Below are 14,533 nucleotides of genomic sequence, written 5' to 3' on the forward strand. Positions count from 1 at the left end.
TTGCCATATGTGCTTGAGCTACCATAACCATGCTACCTAAATACTCCAATCCTATTTATAGAGTGAGGCCTATGGTCTGACCATGGAGCTCACAGGCTACACAGCAGCTGTGTGAAACGCTTTCCACCAAGTGCTCCAACTCTGCCAATTCTCTTACATCAGCAGCCATACAGAAAACTCCTAAATGCCATACAGTAGTGATTCATTCATGCGTTAGTCATGCACTAAATAAATTGAGGTTTCTCTGTGAACATGAGAACTTCCAGACTCTCACAATGTATTTTAGAGGTCACTATGTTTAGCATGTGCAGACAGTACTCTTCTGCATATGAAATGCAAATTGTGGCAATGGATATATTTTCATTTTACACTTTGTTGAAATAAACAAATACCCTCTCTTTGTCTATGTTGGAAAAACATGACTGTGTGTTTTGTTTTTGTTGTTCCTGTTGGCAGATCCTCATCGAATTCTGTGCAGGCGGGGCGGTGGACGCTATCATGCTTGGTGAGTCAGCACTTCCCCTTTGAATACGGGTTACAATGTCAAACAGGAAACAGTTCAGTAATCAGCATTAATCACAAGGCATGGAGTATTCAGCCAGTGGGGACAAATAAGCCAGTGAAGAGTGTTCAGTAATATGAAGAAACGCTGTGATCATAAAAGCCCAACTTTAGTGACTTTCATTTTAATGCCTCTCAGGTTTTATCATACGTTGATGACATTAACGTCTCTGATAATCACACTGACCCTGTGTATGAATGCTGTACTCAATCATTGGCTTAGAGCTGGGTGATATGGGAAAATATCTTATCATGATGGGCAATATGGCTTTTAAATGATGTCTTTTATATTTTTAGGCTATATCCCAATATATGAGATTTATGAGGGTTAAGCTGCACACAGGTTGTTTCTCTGGGCTCATGGAGTTTTCTAATGAGATGTTTGCACTTCTCAAAGGAGAGTGAGAATACACTGTAAATACACTCTAAATAAAATATGCACTGTAATCTAAAAAGAGAAAATCTTGTTTATCTTGGCTTTTTAATGTTAAATGAAGGTTATTTACTTACTTTACTTAAAAACAATACATAAATAATTAGCCTTATAATCAGTGTTATTAAGTGACCATTTTTAATATCATTTTGTCAATTCCATGTCTTTTGTAATCAAGTGTGATCAAGCGTTTACCTCCTTCACCAAGTCAAGGCCTTTGTGTCACGCTCGAGTCCACAGTGTTCAAGTTGAAAATGCAAAGGTTTCTCTCTCGGGCCAGTTGATAACAACGCTGTATATTGTATTTTGAGAACGCAAATAACTTAGCAAGATGCCTGCAGTTAAAAATGAAACACTATCTCCAACTGATTTACTGTGGAAAAAATAAAACAGGCCTGTTACTAATGATGAAAGTTCCAGGGTGCTCCAGGAGAAACTCTGAGTAAAAATATGGCTGTAAAGCAGATTATAGCCAGCAGGGGGCATGCACAGAGGGTGCTGACCATCTGTCAGTGCCTTGTACAAAAAAATCCCTGAACTGTAAATAGGGACTCCTAAGCATGTGTTTTGTTTTGATGAACCTTCCTTTCCCCGCAGAACTTGAGAGACCTCTTACAGAGCCTCAGATCAGGGTGGTTTGTAGGCAGACCCTGCAGGCCCTCGTCTACCTCCATGACATTAAAATCATCCACAGAGACCTGAAGGCTGGGAACATCCTCCTCTCACTCAATGGTGATGTGAAACTAGGTAAGTTTCATCTAGATGTTATTACCAGAAAAAGTTATGCCTGGGCTGCACTAGATAGAGATGTGTTAATGTGTTGTCAGTCACCATCAAGCTCAGCTCTAACCACACACAGTCCTGCTGTCTGTTTATACCAGAGTCACAGTTTCCACACGTTACACTTTCATGTTTGGATCAGACTGCACAAATTCAGGCCAATTTTCAAGCAATTTGGTTGTGGACCTAATTATGAATCTGGGATACTCCATAACTCCCTAAAGTAAGGCATGTTAGCATTTTTTTTTGTTTTCCTGCCTAGTCTGACGTCTTTTATGACGTTCTCCGGTTGATGACCACTGTGATTGATTATCTGACAAGACAAAAATATCGTATAGTCTGATCTTCTCTTTCTGTGATGCCATCTCAGCCCTGTGGTAAATGGCAAATGCATTTATACTTTCAAAGCTGATTGAATACATATTTGAAAAATAGAATAACGGAAAGTTTCTTTTCATGTTGGTGTTTGTGGTGGAGAACAGGAGGAGGGGCAAGGCATAGAATATACATTTTTATCATTCATCACAATCTGACCATTTATATTGCATTCCTTCATTCATTGTTTGCTGCTTTTCCGTGGCACTGTCCATGTCAGGGTAAACGCACAGAGACAAAGAACACATCCTTAATGGATATGATCCAATAGACAATAGAGCTCCAGTAGCTGACGTCACACAACCATGGTAATGCCCTCTGGTGTGGAAATCAGGAAGTTGAAGATATCAGGATACTGAAGGTCTGGAATGTCCTCTCTGGCTTTTTTCAAACTCATAAAAAGCACACAAGGATCGGATATATTCAGTCTGTCAAGTTTTATGATATATCGGTCGTGCACTGGTTGAATCCAGCACTAGTCCCATTCATTTTTGCTGTATACAAGGCTACCATGATGCTACAATGGTTTGCAGGGTTTGGCAGGGCTTCAGCACTGCTTTCAGTTTGAATGTTTTACATCTGTATCTATATAGCGCTTTGCTCGTCTTGATGTACACAGGCGCAATATAGGTGCTTGCACGTGTATTAAACAACCGTGAGCAGTACAGACAGCTGCGAGTGACAAACCTCTAAGCCCTCGTAAGTGAAGTCTGTTATGGTTGAAAACTGATTGCGCTAGTTGACCAGACTTTTGGCAGATTGGGGGTGGAAACCAAGGAGGGCACTTGTGATTGGTCACTTTCATTGTGATTACTCCCACAAGAAACATCTTGTATTAGATAAACAGCTATAACTGCAAGCCCCTGTGTACAGTAACTGAATAAAAGTGGGACTGAACGCTGCCATTTCGGCATCATGTCTAGCCCAGTCATAAAAGAGAATAAAGTGAAAGTGTAAATAATAAATAAATGTGTTCAGTCTAGCAATGTGGGCTTTGTGCCCTCAGCCATAGTCTCCATGAACTCCCCTCATGTTTCCTCATGATTGGATCATCTATTCACAACACAGTGGTGCATTCACTTATCTGAGCTGCTGAAAATGGTTCAGGACTTCTATCATGTGATGTCGCAAAGTTGTGAAAAACAACTCTGCCACTTTGTTTGACAGTTACTTTTAACCCTTCTAATGCAAGAAGCTTACGAGTTCACATGATCCCTCTTGGGAAATGACATGTAAAAAGGGTCACAAGAGAGACTTTGTGTCAACTGTGGCTTGTGCTGCTCTAACTCCTATAGAAGAATTTCAGAAGCTTTTGCTGAGCAGTTGTTCATTATTGCCATGGTTAATAAATAATAATACCAATTTTAAATAGAAAATCAAATCAAGCAAATCAAACATTTGATATATTTGTCACTGTCAGCGGCCAGTCATACACATGTTTATCTCCTGTCTAGGTCAGGGTTCATTATGATCCTTTTTATGATGTACTCTCAAAAGCTCTAAATAAACCTGTACTTTGTAGTCCTTTTAACTTCTTTGAAAAAATATGTTTTTTCGATTAGAGCCTATTTTTAGTGAGGGTGCCTGAAGCACTTCCACATTTTACCAACAGGGAAAAAAATGTTTGTATCTCTTGTGGCTCGCAGTTATAATATATTTCACTGGAAAGATAAAATGCATCCCTCCACTAAATCTTGGTTAAAAAATTTTCTTTCATTGCTACACAGCACAGCTGTTTATGTCTGTTTAATCAGGTGCAATATTTCCACTACCAGTTACTAAGAGGGGTATGAGTCATTGATGTTGGATGGCACAGACTCATTGAAGTAACACGGCAAACATTTCCTTCAGGGACGTAGCACACACTGATACTCGGGCTGCAGCTCACGAATATTTTAATAATCGTAAATAGTTTTCTTGATTAATCGTTTGTTTCATAAAATGTTTACAAAACCGTGAAGTGATGATGTTTTCAACTGTCTTTTATTTCTTTGTTATCCCAGAAAATATTCACATGTAGAAGTTGGAAAATCTCAAACATGTTTTAATTAAAAAGTCAAACTGATTAATCATTGATCAGAGTAGTTGACAATGAATTAATAAATGATGAATCATCCCAGCTGTAGCTGATACAGCAGTGTATGGTTTCATATTATAGTGTTGATGTAGTACACTGATGAGCTCAGCACTTGTGTTGCTATAGGAGACTGTTTTTCTCTTCGTACTTTTACGTTTGGTTTAGTTTGGAAAATGTGGCTAATTTCTGGTTTTCCCTTGAATCCTGTGTCTTCCAGCTGATTTTGGCGTGTCTGCCAAGAACAGCAAAACCCTGCAGAGGAGAGACTCATTCATTGGAACGCCTTACTGGTGGGTGACAAATAAAACAGAAAGATAACTTTACTACTCTATTATTCATCTGCAGTGTTGCTTTTTTTCATACAAGTCAAAAAGTCCACATATAAACCAAATATAAGTCCAGTCAACGTCAACAAATTCTCCATCTCCTCTCAATGACTTCCGTTCTCTGTTCCAGGATGGCCCCAGAGGTGGTGATGTGTGAGACATCCAAGGACCGCCCATATGACTACAAGGCTGATATCTGGTCCCTTGGGGTCACGTTGATTGAGCTGGCACAGATTGAGCCACCAAATCATGAGATGAATCCCATGAGGGTCCTGTTGAAAATAGCCAAGGCCGATCCTCCTACCTTGATGCAGCCGTCGCGCTGGTGAGTCCCAACATGAATGAATCAAGCCTGTAGATGGTTCATTTCGCTTAGTTTTACATAATGTTGTCTTAATTTTTTTTCACGGCCCCTATATACAATGAAGACAGTCTTGCAAAATTCACAGTGAACGCTAAATCTCTTCATGCCTTCTGTAATGTTATGAAAATAAATACAAATATAGATTCCGAAATGAAACAAGTAAAGTAACAAGTGTAATGCAACACAAAATTAAAATAACACAAAATGTAGATTTAACTTGCTAACGAAAACAAAAGAATGGGGGCATCCATTTGTGTTGCTCAAATCCTGTTAAAAAGGGGAAAATATCAAATCAAATAAAATGCAGCTGCAGACGTCCAAATATATGATAATTTACATCAGATCAAAAGCCATTTTCTAGTAATGGGTCATTAAGAAAAACAATACAAAAACAATATATCCTTAGAGGACATGAGCTCTGAAGGCAGGGCACAAGGTTTCCACTTCAAACACTGCCGTCAGTGTTGACACAAATAAATACTTTCAGAAACAAATCACACTTTTTGTTTTGTTTTGTTTATTTAGGTCCCCTGAATTCAGTGATTTCCTGAAGCGGTGCCTGGACAAGAATGTGGACAACAGGTGGAATGCAGCACAACTTCTTCAGGTACCTTTCTCCTCTACGTTCACACAACATTTTTACTCTCAATCATGAGACCTGTTTCAGGCCCAGAACGACTCTGAATGCCGCAGTACATATACCAGGTCTGTATGTGTCACTGTAGCGCTGCTACGCCAAAACTGGAGAGACGGCGCTGAGCATGTCCATAGGGCATGTTCGCTGTGTACAAACATTGTTTGATTGAAACTTTATTCAAATAAGTATACATTACAATGTAAACAATCACACAGAGACCGAATGCAGGGAAAATCCAGTAAAAGATATACAGAAAACAGATCATATAATCTTCATACACAAGAAGTCGGAGACCGACGGTGGCGAGAACGAAGATAGGCAACGGCGAAAGCAAGCACAAGAGAGAGGTGGGGTTATGACAATCTTCCCAAAGTAGTCTATTGGTTGTCTACACAAAATCACACAGGTAGACAACAAAAAATTGCATTTCAGTGCTCCCAAAACGCTATTTTTGTGTAGATAAAATGCCGAAACGATATGACGAGAAAACTGGTGGATTCACCTAGACTCATTTCCATGTGGACAGCCCCATGATCCTCTCTCAGTTCCTCCAACCCCTCGCTCTCCGTCCCATACCCATATGTCGCCTGCCATCCAGAGTGTGTGTGTTTGTGTGTGTGTGTGTGTTAACCTGCTCTGTGTCAGACACCATGTGTTCTGATACTCATCCCTCTGTGCCTGAGCTGACGTTGGCAGGGCAGGATATTCTTTTTCCATTGGCTTTAAGGTGCTTGGCAAAGTCAGAGCCACTTATACCCAGAGAGGCAGCATCAACACATCCATACACTAGACACTAGAAACGGAGCACGACAACTCTACAGCAAGAATTGTTCTATGAAGAAGAAGAATTAATGGGCCTGAAAATCCAAAATGGTGGTCTGCCACCAATGAAGGTCTTGATATCAAAGAAGCTGCATATTCTCAGGCCAGCGATAGAATATGTGCAGCAGATTTCCAAGCCGGCAAAGGTGAGGCTGAGATGTGTTGTGTGTGTCGTATCTATCTTTGACACAGAGTGAGGGAGGCTCCCACAGAGAGACTGAGTGGCAAAGGAAAGACAGATTGAAATATAATATAAAGCCTGTGTTGTTTAATAATTGTGTTGCATGTCAAATAATTGTAGTCTGAGCAATTTAGATCTCCAAATCTGTGGGATTAAATCAAACCTTTGAGCTCTTGTTACAGCAGGTGAAATGATTACCACAGTAAATACTATGCTTCAGGTGGTACCTTTGAAATCAGACTTAAATTTGTGTTTTGCACAGCATCCATTTGTGTCCAGTGTGACTGACAGCAAGCCACTGCGAGAACTCATAGCTGAGGCAAAGGCCGAGGTTACTGAAGAGATTGAAGAGCACAAAGAGGAGGAAGAAGAGGAGGAAACAGAAGCACATCTGGTGGGTAAACTGACATGGGTTGTTGATCCACTGCTCCCTCCACCAGTACATTGAAATGATTTTCTCTATAGACTGAAAAACAATAGGTTTGATCCATGATTTAAAAATTTTAACTTTTAGATTTTTAGTAAAGGCAGTTGAAATACGATAAATTAGATATTATTTACATTATATAGATTAAACAATTCTATAAAAAAAATACATTTTGGAATTTGACCATATTTATAGTAGGGGCGTAACGGTACATTGATTTGTCCTGAACAGTTCAGTACAGGCGTGTATATTTTCAAAATATGTTCATTGGTAACCACGCTAACGCAGAGCGCAAACTTAATCACATTTCTTAGTTTCACCCGACAACGTAACAACGTAACAAATCGACAAGTGTTGCAAGTCGCCGTTGAGCCGTTAAATGAACTGACTTCAGCATGAACATCTATCGTTCTATGCCAGAGGTATCGAGGTACATACTGAACCATGACTTTTGCCTACTATTACACACCTAAATTATAGGCAATTTCATTGTTTGTAACACACAAAATTATCCTTCATTTAACATTAATAAGCCAAAGGAATAAACAAGGTATCTGAAAGGTAATAAATGTATTTTAAGCATTGATATTTTATTTTAGTGGATTTACAGTGTATTGTCGATACACTGTAAATATATCTATCTATCTATATATATATATATATATATATATATATATATATATATATATATATATATATATATATATATATATACGGATTTGACTGCTATTTATACATGTGCTTCCTTTATTCAGGGCCACAAACGTGCCCCATCTGATGTCAGCATCACCAGTTCAGAGGATGAGAAGATCCCCCTGTCTCCCTCCATCTTGGAATCTGTCCCTGAGAAGGTTGAGCCAATTCTGCATGTGCCAACACCCACTGATATCACTGTGGCTAAGGATGTGGTGGACAGTAGCTTTGTGGAGGAGCCAGTGACAGAAGAGCACACAATGCAGGCTGAGAATGCAGTGGGACAGCAGAAACATGTGGATGAGGAGCCTTCAGAAGCAGAAGGAGATGTTGCCTCACCTCAAAAAGAGACAGCACCAGAGGAACAAGTTAAAGAAATGCAGCAGCTGGAGATCACTGTTGTGGATGAACAGCAAGTAGACACAGCCCAAACCACCCCAGAGGAAGCTGCTCAGGAGGACAAGGAGGAGTCAGATACACTGACCGAGGAGGAGGAGGAGGAGGACCGGTACAAACATCTAAAAGTGTCACTGACACTACCAGAGCAACATAATATTGTTTCCAACGAGGAGAATGGAGAGAGGCCCGGAGACAATGATAAAATAAATACAGAAGATGAGAAGAAGGTTCCCGACAAAGCAAAGGATGAGAAAGAGAGAGATTCAGACTTGGGAAGTGGCTCCTCTGCAGTCAACAGCAACACAGAGCTCAATCTGTCCATCTCCAGCTTTCTGTCCAAAACTAAGGAGCCTGCATCTGTTTCCATAAAGGTAACACAGAAACACAAGTCCGTAAGCTATATTAATGTATATATAAATAATCCAGGGGGTGGCCATGCTGTTTGCCAGCTGCCATTAAACCAAAAATGCAGAAGAAGCAACATGCAGGGTTCACAAGTATGATAACAGCTGGACTGGGCATTCTTTCAAACCTGCTGCATTATATCCTAAACTTTCTGATAAACATTCCTTCATTTACATCCAGAGAATGCTTTCACTTCAGAAAAAGCTTGACAATTAAACAAGATATGTTAATTTGTGTTGGGGTCTGTAACGGTACTGAAGTTGGCATCCAGATTCAAATTTAAATGTCAGTCAGTCAGTCATCATCTAACCGCTTTATCCTCCACCAGAGGGTCGCGGGGGGTGCTGTGCCAATCTCAGCTACATCGGGCGATAGGCGGGGTACACCCTGGACAGTTCGCCAGTCCATCGCAGGGACACACACAGCTAGAGACTACCATGTGGCCTCAAATTTAAATGTGTCGTATGTAAATCTGAAAAAATGGCATTTGAAAATCTTAAAAGTGTAGTAGACGGGAGCATCAACATTTCTCTGTTTCTCTTGGTCTTTCACATACACACACCTGTCTGTCCATCTGTCTCAGTCTGGTCAAATCTTCGTCAGTCATTAAAACATCCAGAAAGGGTTTATCATCATAATACGTAACAGTGTGTCAAGCTTCCTGCACCTTAAATCCCTATAGATGTCTCTTGATATGCACTTTTTCTCCCCAGGACACCAAGTGTCATAAGAAGACACTGAAAAAGACTCGCAAATTCATTGTGGATGGAGTGGAAGTTAGCGTGACAACTTCAAAAATCATCACTGACAATGACACCAAGAACGAGGAGATGAGATACCTGAGGTATTCACCCTCCATATGTATCTTAGTGGTCAAGTGTTAAAGGTCTTTTTGCTTCACATTACCCTTTCAGGGGTTATTGAAGCACTTTTGGTTAAGAATTGCTTCAAGTCTCATAATATTACTTCTCTTTGATTCTTTCTTCCCCGTCCTCACTTCCCTCTGCGTTTCTCCAGGCGTCAGGAGCTGAGGGAGTTGCGTCTCTTGCAGAAGGAGGAGCAAAGGGCACAGCAGCAACTCAGCAACAAACTCCAGCAGCAAAAAGAGCAGATGTACCGCCGCTTTGAACAAGAGACCACAGTATGTGTTTTAACCTTGTCAGTCAAACATGCCAACACCAAACAGGTCATGGTCAAACTGGCGACCCTCAGGTTATAGACCTGGTATTAGCATCTGTTATGTATGTATGTATATATATATATTCAGAATGAATCACATAGTTGTTAAATTATGGGGATAGAGGCCAGGGACTGTTCAGTAATCCATCCTGGCTTCTCAAGTGTGTTTTTTGTGACAAGGCATAGTACTTGTGTAGTAAGGGATGACTTTAGAAGTCATGTAGTTTAGATTTGGTTCTACATGCAGCCTCTTTTGAAGTTGCATAACATGTAATGAGGAAATTTGGAAACGCCTCCAGGAAACTGTTGTCATAGGTTCCTGAACATGTTTATAAAAAGTGACTCACTCATTGTTAAGTGAAGGTTTGCTTTGTCTTTCTTCAAACAAAAACCTGAACAAATGTCGGGGGGAGAAAAACGTAAAAGACAATAACTCATCTTAGTGTAACTTTGTTCTTCAGAGTTTGCAGAATGTGTCACATAAGAGTATGTAAAAGTGAAAAACTGTGTCAGTTTGTCGCAGCAGGCTGGAGCCTCAGTTCAGTCTCATGTGCACTGCAGCAGCTGAAAACTGTCGCTGTGAATAAAGGCTTGTTTTTATTCACTTAATTTCTTCTGCCTCTTGATATGTATATATTTTGTCCTTCACTTGAGAATTTCTCCAGTGTGCAAACACCATGACGTTGCTGACCAGACATATTTCACGTCTGAAGCCTTTTACACGCTAAACTTTGTTCAGACTCGTTTCAGTGACACAACATTCTGTGTCCATCAGAGCAAGAAGCGGCAGTATGACCAGGAGGTGGAGAATCTGGAGCGGCAGCAGAAGCAGACGATCGAGAGGCTGGAACAGGACCACACCAACCGGCTCAGGGAGGAGGCCAAACGTATCAAAGGCGAGCAGGAGAAAGAGCTGTCCAAGTACCAGAACATGCTGAAGAACCGCAAGAAAGAGGTTAGTATGTGGCTAAATTTATGTCTGCTACCCACTTATAAGGACAGCTTGTGAGGATCATAGTTAAATTAGGTTGTCTGACATGTGATAAAGTGATAGACTTTAATGAGAAGTATATCTGATCTACTGTAAAGAACCTTGAAGGACAGTTACCATCTTGTCCCGTGTTTTAAAATAAATGTATCCAAGAAAAATAGGTATTCTAAATTGGAAACTAAATAGATTTTGTAGGTCTGTGGTGATACTCAGTCTTTGGTTTGGGATGAGCTCACTGTTTTGAACAGTACATGCAAAAGGGTCAGCACCTGGTGAAAGTGTTGTTGTGCCATCAATAAAACAGTACAAGGAGGAGTCCAGTATTTACATTTAAGGGAGTTAAGTTTTACTATTTGTCTTTTTCATTGTAATTTCTCTCTTCATGTGTTGTGACATTAATGCAGCAGTACGGACCTTGAACATATTGTATTGTACAACACTTGAGTGCTGTATTGGAGCATTTAATGTTGGGTTCCTGAGCCAAGTTGGCTGGATTCATGTGAATGACAGGTGGAAAAGTGGTTGATCCCACTTGTTGCTGTTTAGTTCATCAGCTCAAGCAGATCAAGACGGCAGGAAGCCTGTAGGTCAAACACTAACTGACACACTTAGCTGGCCTCCTAAAGCCTGTCCCATGCTCCATGAATGCTGCTGAGATGCTTCCTAAGTGTAGAGACATTTAAATTAGGAAGATCTGTGTGTTTTCTCTATCCCATGGTTGTTGCCTAGTTTTGCCCTCTGTGTCTGCTAGGCATTACTCTGATGTGGTGGTATTCAGTGGTTCTTTGTAAAAACTAGGAATATTCCATTATTCAATTGATTATAAAAAGACCATCAGTTAATGTGACTATTCGTAATTATATTTGTAAAGATGCAAAACTGAATATCCATGGATGATTTTATTGATAGAAGAAACATCTAATATCTAAAGGTGTCAACAGCAACAAACATTTGGTCAGAGGTCTTCAAGTGTGTTTGCAGTGATGAAATGTACTGCAGATGTTTCTTAAAATGCTTTCACTAGCTCTCATTCGCCGGGGTTTACAATAATCAAATATCCAACAAATAATCCTGGTGGATATTAGAAGAGCATTTTTGCTCAGAAGGCCCATCCCTAGTAAAACATCGCAGCTGGTGAGGTCACGAGAAAAACAGATTTTAACCACATAAAACAAAACACCTCCATGAATTTGACATGATGATTATGATATCATAACAATCTGCTTGCCTCTTTGTCTCACTGTTGGACAGCCGTGTCTAAATGGAATGGACCTTCCTGAACCAAATTCCATAGCAAAAGTCTGCATTTCTTTTTTTACCATGCAGGAACCCAGTAGTGGCTGGAATCAGTTTTTTCCCTTGTTTTCAATGAGACTGAGTGTTTACGTCTCAAAGTGTAGTCAGTGCTGAATAGGTGCACCTCACACAACCACACTTGAAAAATGAAGCGGAGTAAAAACACTAGAAATGCCATCTAATCTAATCCCGCTCGTCCAGAACGCCACCACTCACACACACATATCGCACCTGTGTTGCACTCCCTCCAACGGCTTCCTATTTGTTTTAGGATTGATTTTTAAACTGTTGTTGTTGGTTTTTAAAGCTCTTAATGGTTTGGCATCATCTTACCTCGCTGAACTCCTTCACACTCCATCCTGAGCTCTGAGGTCTAACAACAGGGTTGCTTTTAGATGTGCCAAAAACCTGACTAAACACTTGGGGTGCTTTTCCTTAACTGCCCCCAAACTTTAAATCACTTTTAAAGACCCACCTCTTCTCCTTGGCCTTCACTTGACTTTAGGATATGAATAGTCAACCAGGACACCTCTACTTAGATTTTTACCATTTTATTATTTATTTTATTTTATTTTATCTTTCATTTTACAATTTTATTTTTTTCTTGTTTGTATGTTATGTGTATGTTTTATACCTTGTTGCTGTGACTTCAACTCTGTAAAGCACTGTGGTCAACCGTGGTAGTTTTTAAATAAAGTTGTCTTGACTCATGTGTGTACAGGAACAGGAGTTTGTTCAGAAGCAGCAGCAGGACCTGGACAGCTCCCTGAAGAAGATCATCCAGCAGCACAAACTTGAGCTTGCCACCATTGAGAGAGACTGTCTCAACCACAAGCAGCAGTTTCTCCGAGGTAGAAACTAATCTCTCACCGTATTTACTGTCCAGTATTGGGTGATTGAACACAGTTACTGACAACTGCAGCATAACTTGACACTGGACAGATGATGCTGCATGTGTCATTAATTGCATAAATTCTATAATAAGCAACTGCTTCAATTCATGTTTGCCACTTTATGAGTTGAGCCTTTTATTAATGGATTTGTTTGTTTTGTTTTTTGTGTCCCTGCTGTCTGAATCTAGTTGTCAGTACATCAGTCAACCACTAATCAAAAAAACCTGAACTATCCCTTTTATTGCGTCTGTGAAGCCTTGGTCTCCTATGCAGTCACTATTAAGCTTCATGTGTTTGCACACAGCACGGGAGGCTGCCATGTGGGAGCTGGAAGAGCGCCATCTGCAGGAGAAGCACCAGCTGTTCAAGCAGCAGCTCAAAGACCAGTACTTCATGCAGAGACACCAGCTGCTCAAGAGACATGAGAAGGTACTTAACATATGATGCTTTCCATTTAGATTGGAACTGGGAGTGGCATCACCCCAAAGTTCATTTAAAAAAAACAGGGACTCAAAGAGTATCTTTTCTACAATTGCTTCCATTTTAGCAATATAAAAAATAAAATGAAACACACGTTTCCATCTGCATTGTTCAGTGTGACAACAACCAAGGCTCTGACACTTCCCTCCACCTTTTACATTTTTGTGTGTGTGTGTGTTTTGCAGGAGATGGAGCAGATGCAGCGCTACAACCAGCGTCTGATCGAGGAGATGAAGAACAAGCAGACCCAGGAGAGAGCCAGACTGCCCAAGATTCAGCGCAGTGAGGCCAAGACCCGCATGGCCATGTTTAAGAAGAGCTTGCGCATCACCATAGCTGCCATCACCCCCGAGCAGGAAAGGGAGAAGGTCAAACAGGTAGTGACATCGACAGCAGCAGAAATAACAATAAAATGCTTTTGCAATGACAGGATACAGTCAGGTTGAATTATGTATGAAAGAAGTTCTCAGGATATTCAGGTTCAGAGCCTGGGAAAAGAAAAGAAAAGCAGAGCTGGCCAAGAGCTCACGAAAGATGAAGAGAAGCTTAGGTTAATTTTCTAACATCCATGCTAACTTCAGCACTGATGGAGCAATGCACCTTCATTGACATGATGTTTGTGAAGTGTGAAAAACAGGTAACAGGAACTTGAACGACTTTAAAAAGCTCAGAACAGATCATGAAAGGAAAGCACCTGGTCTGGACTTGAAGCAAGCGCCGCATCTCAAGCATGTTGGTTTCCTCATTTTGCTCCTTGATGAGAAGATGGAGGTGATGAGAGCACATCTTACAGGACTGGACCGCAACAGCTGGGGCTGCCACACGCTGATCTGTAAGATGTTAGGGTACACAGACCACGACCAGGAGAACACGGATTGAGGTCATCGACAGAGACACTCACATCTCAGCTGACTATATTAACTACAGCACTGCTCATTTGCACAAGAGATGGAACAGCGATGGAAACCAGGGTTTGCTCCTCTCCTAATCTACCTAACCAGTCTGAAGCTGTCCCTCAGATCCAAAGTTCACTTCTTCGACTCTCAACTGAAGATTTCCTAAACATGCAGAGCGAGCAAATCGACAAAGAATGTTAATCAACTACCTGGAGATCTTCTTCAACATGGATGGGACTGTGAAACATGGCTGTTGCCACATTTAGTACTGTTGATAAATTGATAGTTAATTGATAACAGTAATTGGAAGCTGTGGAA

The 14,533-nt window shown here is 40.6% G+C and overlaps 1 protein-coding gene across 1 annotated transcript in view; it reads left to right on the top strand.

Annotated features, from left to right (window-relative positions):
- Nucleotides 1-14,533, top strand: part of slkb (STE20-like kinase b) — a 26,763-nt gene that overhangs the window by 7,629 nt on the left and 4,601 nt on the right. The window contains exons 3-15 of the mRNA XM_044027450.1: nucleotides 457-505; nucleotides 1,592-1,741; nucleotides 4,444-4,516; nucleotides 4,683-4,877; nucleotides 5,442-5,523; nucleotides 6,819-6,950; nucleotides 7,739-8,446; nucleotides 9,194-9,324; nucleotides 9,498-9,621; nucleotides 10,435-10,614; nucleotides 12,668-12,797; nucleotides 13,144-13,268; nucleotides 13,505-13,696. Coding sequence (XP_043883385.1) covers nucleotides 457-505; nucleotides 1,592-1,741; nucleotides 4,444-4,516; nucleotides 4,683-4,877; nucleotides 5,442-5,523; nucleotides 6,819-6,950; nucleotides 7,739-8,446; nucleotides 9,194-9,324; nucleotides 9,498-9,621; nucleotides 10,435-10,614; nucleotides 12,668-12,797; nucleotides 13,144-13,268; nucleotides 13,505-13,696 — 2,271 coding nt within the window. The remainder of the gene's footprint in view (nucleotides 1-456; nucleotides 506-1,591; nucleotides 1,742-4,443; nucleotides 4,517-4,682; nucleotides 4,878-5,441; nucleotides 5,524-6,818; nucleotides 6,951-7,738; nucleotides 8,447-9,193; nucleotides 9,325-9,497; nucleotides 9,622-10,434; nucleotides 10,615-12,667; nucleotides 12,798-13,143; nucleotides 13,269-13,504; nucleotides 13,697-14,533) is intronic.

Source organism: Solea senegalensis, linkage group LG6 (assembly GCF_019176455.1).
Source record: "Solea senegalensis isolate Sse05_10M linkage group LG6, IFAPA_SoseM_1, whole genome shotgun sequence".
Lineage (NCBI taxonomy): Eukaryota > Metazoa > Chordata > Actinopteri > Pleuronectiformes > Soleidae > Solea > Solea senegalensis.